At 39.0% G+C, this 13,061-nt stretch overlaps 1 protein-coding gene across 2 annotated transcripts in view; it reads right to left on the reverse strand.

Annotated features, from left to right (window-relative positions):
* Positions 1–4,367: 4,367 nt before the first annotated feature.
* Positions 4,368–13,061, reverse strand: part of HELZ (helicase with zinc finger) — a 196,342-nt gene continuing 187,648 nt past the window's right edge. The window contains exon 32 of one of the 2 annotated variants that reach the window (XM_011999166.1): positions 4,368–12,528. In XM_011999166.1, the coding sequence (XP_011854556.1) occupies positions 12,194–12,528 (335 nt within the window). In that variant the 3' untranslated portion in view covers positions 4,368–12,193. The remainder of the gene's footprint in view (positions 12,529–13,061) is intronic. The other variant, XM_011999165.1, reaches the window with a different exon arrangement.

A 13,061-nucleotide genomic window follows, 5' to 3' on the forward strand; every position in this document is an offset into this window, starting at 1 on the left:
CGCCTGGCCTCGGGAGGGTTCCTTGGAAGCATAGAAGGGGCATGTGGCCTGGCCCTCTCTACCCTACTTGTTCTGCAGGGCCCAGCTCAGACATTATGAGGTGAGATATTCTCCAACTCCTCAAGGCAAAATTCATGCTTCTCTCCTCTTTGACACTTTGTTCATATTTCTAGTACTTACCTCGTTGTAGTACAGCTCATTGGGCCACATGCTTTGCTGATTATAAATTCTTTGAAAGGACGGACTGTATTTTCTGCACAATCATCCTGCCAGCTAGAATCACCCCCTTCCCCACAATCCTTTTGCCAAATCCTCTGCACAGCAGCACACAGTGACCCCAGGACATGCTAGTACAGCAAATAAGCTCATGAACTACAGTCAGAGAGGGAACGGGCAGGAGGGATGCATGCAATGATGCTACAAAAAAGAATCGGGGCTGCATGCAGTGGCTCACGCCTGTCATCCCAGCACTTTGGGAAGCTGAGGCAAGAGGATCACTTGATCCCAGGAGTTCAAGACTAGCCTGAGTAACATAGCAGGACTCCGTCTCTACCAAAAAAAAAAAAAAAGAAAAAAAAAATTAGCCAGGCATGGTGGTACACACCTATGGTCCCAGCTACTCAGGAGGCTGAGGTGGGAGGATTGCTTAAGCCCGGGAGGTGGAGGCTGCAGTGAGCTATAACTGCACCACTAAACTCTAGCCTGGGTGACAGAGTGAGACCCTGTCTCAAAAAAAAAAAAAAAAAAAAGGTGGTGGGAGAATCCACACCATAAGAAGACCTCAAGAAGCAAGAAAAGAGTACAAAAGAGCCCATTCACAATCCAGGTCCCTGACCTCAGGTGTTGGCAGCCACAGTGGCTTGTCCTTGAGCTTTGCTTAAGTCAGATAAATGTGACTGAGCCAGCTGTATTTGCTACAGCAGAGCCCACAGCTGCACATCTCTGAGATGAGATGATTTTCCGAGCTAGAACACATCAGCTGACAGGTTTTAAGAACAGACAGATTTCAGGTAAGGTGCGGTGCCTTATGTCTATAATTCTTGCACTTTGGGAGGCCAAGGTGGGCGGATTGCCTGAGTTCAGGAGTTTGAGACCAGCCTGGACAACATGGTGAAACCCCGTCTCTACTAAAATCCAAAAAATTAGCCGGGCGTGGTGGCAGGCACCTGTAGTCCCACCTACTCGGGAGGCTGAGGCAGGAGAATTGCTTGAACCCGGGAGGCAGAGGTTGCAGTGAGCCGAGATCGTGCCATTGTGCTCCAGCCTAGGTGACAGAGTGAGAGTCCATTTCCAAAAAAATAAATAAATAAAAAGATTTCTATAATTACAGCAGATCACAATTTATTTTTTTCCAAAAACATTGGTCTTCCACTCTGTTAGCTGAGCCAGCCCAGCAGGAATTACCTGTGGTCCTCGACAGCCACCCTGAGATTTGATTTATCAAGATGAAGCCTATTCCCTCACCCATCTCCCAATCATCTTCTGTTAATTTTGCCCCAGGTTATACAACTTGCTTTAAACCTGGTTCTAAAGCTGAGAGGACTGAATCTGCAAAACTTTGTCTAAGAAAAGGAGCCTAGAGCCCCCACATTTGTTTAGCTTTGGGAAATCACAAACATCCCTGAATTCTAAACAGATGGAAGACTTAACCAGTGGGTGGGTTTGGGGACCAGGCACCAAGACAAGGCCACCTACTCTTGTGACTTCCGGACCTTCCCTTTAGGCTCCCGTGTATCTTTTGCCTATAAAGGAAACAAAACTCAGAAGACTAATTGGAACATTTCCGAGTTTCCTTTGCAAGATCTCCAAAACTTTCAGGCACTCCCCTCCTACATCCAAAACAGCTTGTCATCAGTGTTTCTGTTCAATCTTCCCAGATTGAACAATATCAAAACTCCATCCTCCCACGGCTCCATGTGCAGGGGAGCACAGCATGTGAGCTGAGTGTCCGGCTGGCCATGCCTACCTTCAGAGTCCTTCACTGGCTCCTCCAGATCACCTTGCCTGCATCACTTTGTTCTCAGGGAATTGCAGCACAATTTCCTGAAACAAAGGTTCAAATCAATTTGCAGAGCAGCAGTTTTAATGAGCTAAAAGTGGGATAATGCCATAGGTTTTGCAAGCTGCAGCTTCTATTCAACTTAATTACCTTCCTCTGTGGATTTCAAATCAACCAGAGCTTCAAAGGGGGAATTTCATCATATTCCCAGAGCACTGCATGGCAGGTATATGCCTACAGACCAGAATGTGCTAAAGTAGGCAGCATCCATCAACACTGACATAACCATGGTGAAGCTGTCAGGAAAAGGGTTCTAACAGTGACATCAGGCAAGACACAAAATACTCATGAATGCTAATACTTTGTCACTGCTCGGAGAACCATGTGGAATGGGCAGAGACATCACTGGACAGGACAGCTTACTCCTCCTTCATTCCAAGCCATCACTCTCCTGCCAAGTGTTGTCATAAGGCCACACTGTGTGGGCAAAGAATGTCAGGCAAAGAATGTCAACGGGGAGGGGAGAGCATCTTTAAGCTCTTCTCTCGATCAAACCCCCAGATCCAGTTCAGCAAGCGTTCATCAAAAGCCTGCCATATAACAGGCACAGAGCTGGTGCTGGTGGTTTAGAGGTCTCAGGACATGATCTCTGCTTCCCAAAAGCTCATAGACTCCCAACTATAATACAAAAATGGTGATAAGGGAGGTATAAAGCTTAATTGCAAGCACAGAGACAAAAGGGGCTAATTCCAACTGGGTAGTGTGGGAGGTCAAATTTGAGTCTCAATTAATCAGTATTCTCTGGGGAGTGGGAGTCTGAGAGCTGATGGGCATGTTCCAAACAAAATCGAGAGGCCGGAAGATCAAGGGTTTATTCAGGAAGTGACGGTGACTGATCTGCTATAACCTGGTATGTGCAATGCACAGGAACATGCCTTGGGTGCCTCCAAGTCCAGCTAAGGAACGTAGGATGTGATGGAGAGCCACTGAAGGCTTTTCAGCAAAAGAGTGGTACAATCTGATCTATTTCAGAAAGGGAACTGGTTGCAGTTGGTAGCATGAACTGAGGGCTCTTCAAATCTTAAGAGGATTTCCACTCATTAGGGAATTGATTTGTTAGGACAATATTATGTAACTTGAGCAGCAGAGTCAATTTCAGACTAAGTGCTCTTTGGCTGCTCAGAGCTAACCACAGGAATACCTGGATGTTCCAGTTTAAAAACGGCTCTCCATCCCAGCACTGCTTCTGCTAATCAGCTTTCACTCTTCATGCCTGACCTGCACTCCACATCTTGCAGTTTTGATGAAAGGAAGTGATTGTTTTATCAATTTTCACACACACTAACTTTCATACTAATACCATTCTCAGAAAAATGCTTCAAAGGGCATCAATATGGCATAGGACTAACACCTGAGGCAATCACATCTGCATTTTCCCACTGACAGTGGAGCCTGGGGTTATTTCATCTAGAGCAGGGAACAGCTCAAGGAGTCCCCCCAGATCCATTTGATTTATATAGAAAGAAGTTTTTATTTCTAAAGTCCAGATTAGATTAATGTCATATCAAATCAACTCAAAGCGAGATACCTAGCTTAAAATGGATTCACCACAATGAGTACAAACGGTACATTGTCCTTAGGAAAGGCTGACCGTCCCATCTACTTACATTTACAAACTTGAAGCACAGTATATTCAAGCTAGATTTATGGTGCCACATTAATAGGATGTTAAAAATAAAATAGCCAGGGCACACAAAGCCTTCTGTGACCTGCTAATGCTTCTCAAAATCACATCATGGCAGATGCAAAGAATTATTTCCCCAAGAAAAACAAGACCTTGACTTAGGACAATTTTCTGCACAACCAGCAATTTTTTTTGTTTGTTTGTTTTGGATTGTTGAATTAATGCTTGTCACACATTACTGTGAAGTACGTGACTATACCTACATAATATATTGCTACAAACTAGGTTTATGAGTTCTCAAATAAATTCCGGGCTGCATTAACAACTAAGTGACGTGTTAAGAGTAATTCAGGATAATTTTCTTAAATTCGTAAGATGTATGTTGAATGACTCTTTGAAAAGGGCTTATTTTCTCACTGACCACTAGAGATCTTTAAACTTTCAGGTAACACTTTTAAGTCTTAAAAGCATTACTGCTGAAGTTTGGGGATTTAAGCCAAGTCACAAATTTCTGGAAAGTAGAATTACAACTTTACAAATTCACACTGAGTTCTCAGTTACATTTGTTTTACCATTTACTATCAGGAATAAAATCAAAGGGCTGTGCTTAACTTCAGTCAGACCTTTGACCTTAAGAGCAGAAGGAAGCAGAGAATTACAGTTCACACATAATAAACACACCTCCAAATTATTAAAAAGGCATTTTATTATAAATACATTTTAGTTGTAGCAGTAAAATACATTTTGTGTTACCATGAATCTTTGAAAACAAAAGAACTTCACTGAGACAATGAGCACACTGTAGGAACTGTAGACCCCAAGTTGAAAACTTGTTCTATGGAACCAAAGTAGCTAACGTAATTCCAAAACTAAGTTAGAAAAGATAAAGACAAAGAAAGAAGAAAATAAAAACCCTAGAGAGTGGCTTTGGGGTTATTTTATGGTACAAAGTCACTTTTCCTTTTAAGGATAAACTCTTTAGGTATTAGAGCCTCTTAGATGAGGTATCGTTTACTGCAAAGAAAAAACATTGTTATAATTTTGCCACAAATTATGCTTATTTAGATGGCTGTATAACTGGTACTTTGAAGAGATGAACCTGACCACCTCAATTTTGTACAGCTTCCCTCAGGAAGACTTCCCAAAATAAGACCCAGGATGAATTTGCTAAGTAACTGATCTATGAAGTTAGCTGAACAAGTTTAGATAAGAACTATATGTATGAAGCATTAAAAAAAAAAATCCTGTGTCACTAATAACAGGACCCTTTAATAAAATGCAGAACTCATTATCTTTATAATTTAGAAGAGAAGTATTTTAATCACCATATTTACCTAGGATACAACTACTACATATAGCCAGTACCTTTATGGGGTTTAAAGGATCAAGTCAGATGACTGGCACAGGAATCAGATACAGTACAATGTCATATACATGGATTTATAGGAAGCAGGCATGGTCTGGATTTATGAAAATCCAGGACCCTTCCTCTGTAAAGGGGGAGGCTGAGAGACATTCTCAGCTGCACTGACACTTTGGGACTTCAACCAGGACAAAGAGCCCTCTGACCTACTGAAAGATATAAAGAGGTCTTCGCATACAAGGTATCGTGCAAAGCGAAGTGTAAATAAACCAAAGCTCCCCCTAAGTTGGGACTGCATAAAGGAACCTAGGCTGAAAATATAAACAATCCTCTCCGAAGGTTAGCGAGCCTTTTCAGCAGGAAGGACTGTGTCTTAAGAAAACTCCAAAGCTGTATATTCTACGACGGTCTTCACGTGTACTTTTACACCTAAGTCATTCTGTATTCTATTACCTTAAAAATAGATTTTTTTTTTTGTCTTTCTAGTATCTCAGTAAATTCAAAGCCAAACTAAAAACCAGAAGCAGAGCCCAATACCCCCCAAGATGCAGTCCAGATAAAACAGCAAGAACACACAAATTAAAAACTACCCAAAGACCTGACAGGTTTATTATATTATAGGCAGTTTCTTTCTCAAAAATAAGTGCCCATACATGTGCATCTATGACTTATGAATAATCCATGCTGTGCAGGTGGCAGATCCCCCTAGGCTGTTTTGCAAACACACATAGATTTTTTTTAAAGGTAGCAAAGTAATCAGAGACATTTATTTTCTGCCATATATAACACTTCAGGCTCTCTCTAACACCTGCTGGCATGCCAGAGAATCTAAAATAACTTTGTTAACCTGAGAAACACATAATTTGAAAAACAAATCCTTTGCCCTCACCACCCTCCCCCCGCCAAAAAAAAAATAATAGCCATAAAAACTAAACATTGGCCGGGCGCGGTGGCTCATGCCTGTAATCCCAGCACTGTGGGAAGCCAAGGCAGGCAAGATCATGAGGTCAAGAGATGGAGACCATCCTGGCCAACATGGTGAAACCCCGTCTCTACTAAAAAATACAAAAATTAGCTGGGTGTGGTGGCGCACACCTGCAGTCCCAACTACTCGGGAGGCTGAGGCAGGAGAATCACTTGAACCCAGGAGGTGGAGGTTGCAGTGAGCCTAGATCACGCCACTGCACTCCAGCCTGGGTGACAGAGCAAGACTCCGTCCCAAAAAACAAAACAAAACAAAACAAAACAAAACTATTATTTAAGGATTATCTGTTGTTTTCGATGCTCCAGGCCACTGCCATCGTAGGACAGGGACTGCTGCACTCAGTGCCTCGATACATGCTAGGTGCATTCTCATGGCATTCTGATGGCTTCTTTCCAGGATTCTCACTTCCATGCATGTGGATCAAGATTGACTCTAAGCACACCAAACAAATGCACAGCTTCTAGACCAATGCCCAGGCAGCAGTGTACACAAAAGCAAACTCACCCTAAAACCAAAGAGCTCCTTCACCCTACTGCGGAAGAGCAGTGCAGATCCCAGCAGGGGTGAGAGGGAGGAGGGATGGTGGTCAATCCAAGGGCCTGTCGCTCCATGGAGACCTTTCTCCACAAATGTTCCACTCATGGCACCAGATTTATAAAAATGTCTCCAGAGATCAGTTTTTTACACTGAGTAAATAAATGCATGGTTGAAAAGACATTCAGACTCTGAAGGTCTCTGAGACTTTCAAACCGTGAGAATCAGACCAGTGATTTTCAAAGTGTGGTTCCTGGACTGGCAGCATCAGCATCGCCTGGAAACTTGTTGGAAATGCAAATTATCAGGCTCCAGACCAAAATCAGAAATGCTGGGGGTGGATCCAGCTATCTGAATTTTAACAAGACCACAAGGCAATTCTGATACTGGCTAAAGTTTAAGAACCATTGCTCCATCCTGTTCACAATTCTAAAATCTTGAAACAGGACAGATTTGTAAATAGTACTATATGACTTCTACTCTGTGTTGCAACCTATGTAATTTGCCACCCTTTCCCCTTTACTTCTCAAACATTAAAAAAGTATTAATGAAAACACTTCATAAAATCAAAAATTTCTTAAAAGGTAATATTGATTTCCCCTCCTCTACATAGTTCTAAGGCAGGCAATCACATGCTAGTATGCAAAGTAAAATACAGAAGAGACCTCATATATGAGGTAGAAACAGTTAAAAAGACTCCCCACGAACATAATGAAAATTTCATAATATTGTTTAATGAACTCATAGAATTATATAAAACTTACTATGCTTTATGCTTAATATCTGTATCAAAATAAAATCTCTCTGTTGAACAAATTGCAAATAAAATCTGGTCTAATACTCTGATAACTGAAACTATATGAATGTCTCTGGGTTTTCTTAACACTCCAGTTTTAGACGCTTTAGATGACCACTGCAGAACTGGGTTTGGAATTTAAACACAGTTCACATTTCTAAGTCTAGATTCTTCTATTAGGTACCTCCCTCCCCAAAATTTTTAGAAACTCCGGTGACTGTTTCCTTAAAGTTCACTCCAAAGTAGACATTTTCAATTGGTTCAAAAATTTTAAATGTTACAATTGTTTTAAAATCTCTTGAACCTCATATTCTAGTTTAAAGTAGTAACAATGTGTTTAATAAGATTCACTCCTTGCAACAATGGTCTTGACATTACTAATTAAACAGGTATGAAAGTAGAAAGTGTGACTTTAGCAGTTTTAAAGTCTCAGCTAATAAATGTCCATCCTCAAGCAGATGGGAAATCTGAGGAGCGTATCATAACGAGCACTTTCAAGACTAACATGCCAGTTACTCTTTCAAGATGGAGATGGTGTCTTTATAAGTGATTGGCACCACTACGGGATATTTTGAACCAGAAATCATAGTTAGAACATTAGCTATTCTTTCTAATTTCTAGACGGTTTGAATGTGGATCAGATGGCAAACAGTGGAGACAAATCAGATCCATTAAGACATTTATACCTTGAGATTCAGGAAGACATATAGCGTGACAGTAGAAATTAAGGATTTTCATATGTTAAGGGGATGGTAAGCAAGAAATAATGTCTGGTAAATCATAAAAGACAAATTACTATCATTGAGGAGCTGGAGGGAAAAAAACAAAAAACGATGGCTAGCCTACATAACATCTGAAAGCACCAATTTGTATCTTTCAATACATTTAAAGTTTTAACCTTGTATTTTTATAGATTCTTTCTGGGATTCCCTTTTTAAAAACAACTCCACTATAAAACAATGCTATAGAAGGTGTCTGTTTTTAAATGAGTATTTCAGTAAGTCTAATTTTCTTAATAACGGTAGTTGAAATACTAAAATTTATCTTGAAATTGTTCTTCACACCCTGAACTCTTAACAAAGGTGGCTCGCTGTAGCTAAGGGGGCTAGAGAAATACCTTTTACGTCTGCAGCTTTGCTCTTGGCATGAAAAATATTAAACACATAAAATCAACTACACTAGAGCAACACAATACTATATATTAATTATCCCAAAGTTGGGAAATTCAGTTAGCTTTCTCAGCAGCTCCACTGCCTCCATAAAAGAGGAGAGTATTTTCATAAATAGGTCTTAGAAATGGCTATGTTTAATTAGGTAATGCTTATTCAGTGGGAATTCTGCTTATTGTACGTATTCTGCAGTTCTCTGAACTGAAAAGACCAGTTGATGTTTATATCGAACCTAAACTTATTCTAAAATCTGATGATTAAAAAAAAAGAAAACCTACACAAAGCAGTTTGTTATTTCACGTGTAAAAAATGACCTGGATAGAAAGCATATCTGTGTGAGGAAAGGAAAATTAAGGTCATGTTAGTTTAAATGGTCAATAATTAACTACTGATTAATCAAAAACAAAGTTCTGCTATAACATTTTGGCAAAGCATATGTCCAAATGACAACCAAAAGCCCCTTTAAAAACACACCAGAAAATATCCATGTCACACGGAATGAGATTCTTCAAATCGTAACAAAATACCATTTTTAGATCATGAAAAGAAATTTTTCAGCATGAAGGCTCTACTTTACAAACTCTATCATCTAAAATACGGTCTTTAAGGTTAAAAAAAGGAAAATCTCAAGTAGCACTGAAATTAAAAAGTGAAACAAAATATCCTGGCAAGAAAAAGAAAACTTCAGAGTGACACAAAGGACAAAGACGTAAAAAGACATTATGTGAATAATTAACCTCACTTAGAAAAAAATCTGTTCTGAAGAAATGGAGGCTGGTAATACTTGGTATTATCTGAGCGCTATCATCAAGTTTTCTGGAAAAAAAAATTTATATACATATATACATATACTATACATATATATGCATATATAAGGGTTGAACCTAGTATATAAATTATGTTTCATAAATCTGATTTATGGGTACTTGCTACTACTACTCAAGTAATACCCAAAGAACATCAGCTGTACTCAGGAGACATGCCTCATTTTGATGGAAACTTGCAATGATTCTTACACAAGACTTGTTCAAAATGTTCTAAGATACTATGCGTAATGAGCAGGTTCTTTAAAGCACGGTTACAAAGATGGCATTATGTAATGCTGAGGAAGAGTAAGCTTGTTATAAGTCAAAATAAGCATTTGATGCAGAATCTAAGAAGAGTATCAGATGGAAGCAACATGAGAATCCTTGACTGGCTATGGAAATGATAAGGAATGAGGAGCACTCATATACTCACAGCAGAGAGGTGGGCCAATAAGTAGCTATTATTTTTAGTTTTTAGAAAGAACTGCTTAGAACAAGGATGTCATGACAACTTAATAGACTCCTTATCCAAAGCTTCCATCATCAACATATTTATATAAGGTAATGGGGGTGCATACATGACCCCATGACCCTTAACTAAATATAAATATAAATAATTTAAAAACTGATATTTTTTAAAGATTCAAGTATAGAAAACAGAAAATTAGGCAATAACCTCATGACAAGGGGTCAACTGAAAGCCTTGACTTGACAATTCTGTCTTCATATTATCAGATTGCTTCTGAACACTTATCTAGCTTACGTTGTAGTCCTGTGTACTGGGGTGGGGGCCGGGGGGTGGATAATCACTGATGGGAAAATGATAACATCCTCACATTGGGGAGATCTAATTTTCATTCAGACTATGTCTTGAGTTTTGTCATAGACTTAAAAGTACATAGCTACATGGCAAAACTTTTTCTTCTTTTCTTCCTACTAAAGTATGTTGAGTAAAATTTGACATTGCTAAAAGTGGTGATCTGACATCATACAGAGAAAGTGTGGTGCTGGAACTTGCTGGCTCAGTTTTCCAACTGTGATTTATACTAACCATTAACACGTCTGCAGTTTACAAGTCTATGTCTGCCACCTTACACAGAGACCCACAGCCTGTAACGCGAAGCCACACACAAATGAACCGCACTCTTAGCAGAAAGGTAGAGCTGAATAAAAGAGGCACGCGGCGCTTGTCCTGGAGCTTGCTAACCATTAACCAAAGGCACTCTTTTATCCCAAATTGTCCGAGGATTAAAAGGGGCTGTAGCTGGCCAACATAAACTAAACTCCAATCATAGAAGAAATGTCAGTAATTTTTCTTTACCTTTGCCACTTCTCAACCTGGTTTTAAAAAAATGTACTTTGATTATAGGATGGCCTATCAAAAGTGGTCTTCCAAAAACCTGTTTTTGAATGGATCATCAGGAAGATTGGGTTCATTTGAAAGGTTTCCCAGCCTCGTCTTATTATTTTTTAAAAGTTTATACTGTAGTTTCAAGATACCTCTGAAATATAAAAGTAGTATTACTAGGTCAGGAAAATAAGGACATATATTGCTTTAAATGTGTGACAAGACCAAAAGTTTCAAGAGGGTAAACATTTTCCTTTGGATTTTACCAAAATTCATTCAAAGCAATTTTTAGATGGTAGAATATTTAAGATGGCTTATTAAATTTTATATTGTGTACAAGTTCAATAGGAGAATTTTAGAAGAATTGAAAGACATGAAAAACAAGGGTAGTTTTCTGCCCCAGATTCTGATGAATTTTGATACATTTTTGACAAACATTATATTTCTTCTTTAATGGTCTTCCTCAAACAAGACAGCTAGCAAAATATTTGAATTGCCACATATAATGTCACATTTTAATGTAAACATCAAATAAGGTACCAAAATTTTTACTGGAGGGAAAAAAACCCAAACCTTAAAGCGGCACAATTCTTTATACCACTGGAGAAGAGGGAAGCCAGGTTACAAACATTTACACATGCATAGTGAGAAAAAAAGAATTGTACTAAATTCACGCATTTTTAAAATAGTTATCAAGTCTACTAAGCACCAACAATCCTAAAAATTTTTCAGCTTCTTGATTTGTTTAAAAAAAAAAAAAAACACACTATCAAATTAACATTAAAAACAAGCTTGAAGTGTAGCTTGTCCAAAAAATAACTAAGTATGCCAACGTTTTTTTCACATTTCAAAAAACAGTGGCATACAAAATATGCCTGCAAAAAGAATGCCTTTAACTCTATCCTATGGTGGATGGAGATTACAACAACACATCATACATAGTCTAAAACTATAAAAGTTTTAGAACGCAGCATCATGTCACAAAAAAAAAAAAAAAAAAAGAAAAAAAAATTAGAAGATGCTGCCCCTTTATTTTAAAAAAAATTTAAATGAATTTAAGCAAAAATAACATACATTTGTACATCAACTGGCCATTTCTGGTACAGAAACCCAGCATATGGTAATATATTGAATAAATGTAAATGCTACTTACAATTTTTTTTTCTTTTTAAATACATTTTAGACAAACTTTTTTTTTTTTTTTTTTAATAGTTGCACAATTAACCTCTTGGCTGCTAGCTTGATGCAAACATGTAACAATACACAAATTTAAAAATTTGTTTTTATTCTACATAAAAGCTGTCAAAGTTTTGACACATCAAAAATGCAAAATAATGGAATATACTTTAAAAAAATTAGTTGCAAGTCTAGCAGCAAAGCAATTAAGTGAGAACATATTTAATATTAAAACAAAGGGAACTGTGCATCTATAGATGAAGTCCAACTACCTTAATTCTACTGATACAAACAGAAATTAAAACATTCTCCCTTGAGGGGAAAAAAAAGTGATTATTTAAAATATGAGTAAAAGCCATTGCTGCCAGATGAGCTTCCCAGGCTCAGTTCCTGGAAGAGAGACAGAGGGTCGCTACTCTTCTTGGCCTGCTCAGGAGGGGGCCTGGGCTTTGGAGGGGCCCGCAGAGCGCTGGCATAGGACATGGCAGGCTTGCCCCCTGCAGAGCTCTGGGGGCTACTGCTATTGGCTGACTCCGCGATCTGCTTGTTGGGCATAAGGGGTGGAAACTGGCCGAGATGCTGCAGCACACTGTAGTTGAAGGAACTGGACACCTCGAGGTTCTCCGACTTCAGTTGATCCTCAGGGGGTTTGACAGTCTTGGGTGGCGCTAAAAGCAGAGAACAGTGACACTGATTTAAGGATGAGCCCAGCAATGTTCATGTGCCTCATTCACTCAGTGTGTCAGAACTGGCTCTCATCTCCAGGAACACGGGGACAGTATAGCCACAAGGACAGACACCTTCTGCCACAGAATGCTGAAATCACAACACATCCAACCAAATGTCTCTATCTTATAGACACATAAAACAGCCATGAGAAGTGGAATAGCTAACATATAAAAACTAAAGTTCAAATCTGAAGGCTTGCTGAAAAATAAAGTAGTTTGTGTAACTGTACACTTTGATATTTATTCTAGTAACTGCTCACAGTTTGTAAACAGGCACATGCTCTCTCTTAAATAAAAAGGAGCTGCATATCCAGACTCCTGGTCAAAACAGCTTTTATTACTGAGCTAAGTAACAGTGCCATGGGATTCCATTTGTTTACAATGCTACCCTTCTTTGTATTATATACTGAGTAACATGGAATAAGGTGTGTGTGGGGGGACTGTAAATGACTTCACATTTCCTATAATCTGCC

This window comes from Mandrillus leucophaeus, unplaced genomic scaffold (assembly GCF_000951045.1).
Source record: "Mandrillus leucophaeus isolate KB7577 unplaced genomic scaffold, Mleu.le_1.0 Scaffold585, whole genome shotgun sequence".
Taxonomy (NCBI): Eukaryota; Metazoa; Chordata; class Mammalia; order Primates; family Cercopithecidae; genus Mandrillus; species Mandrillus leucophaeus.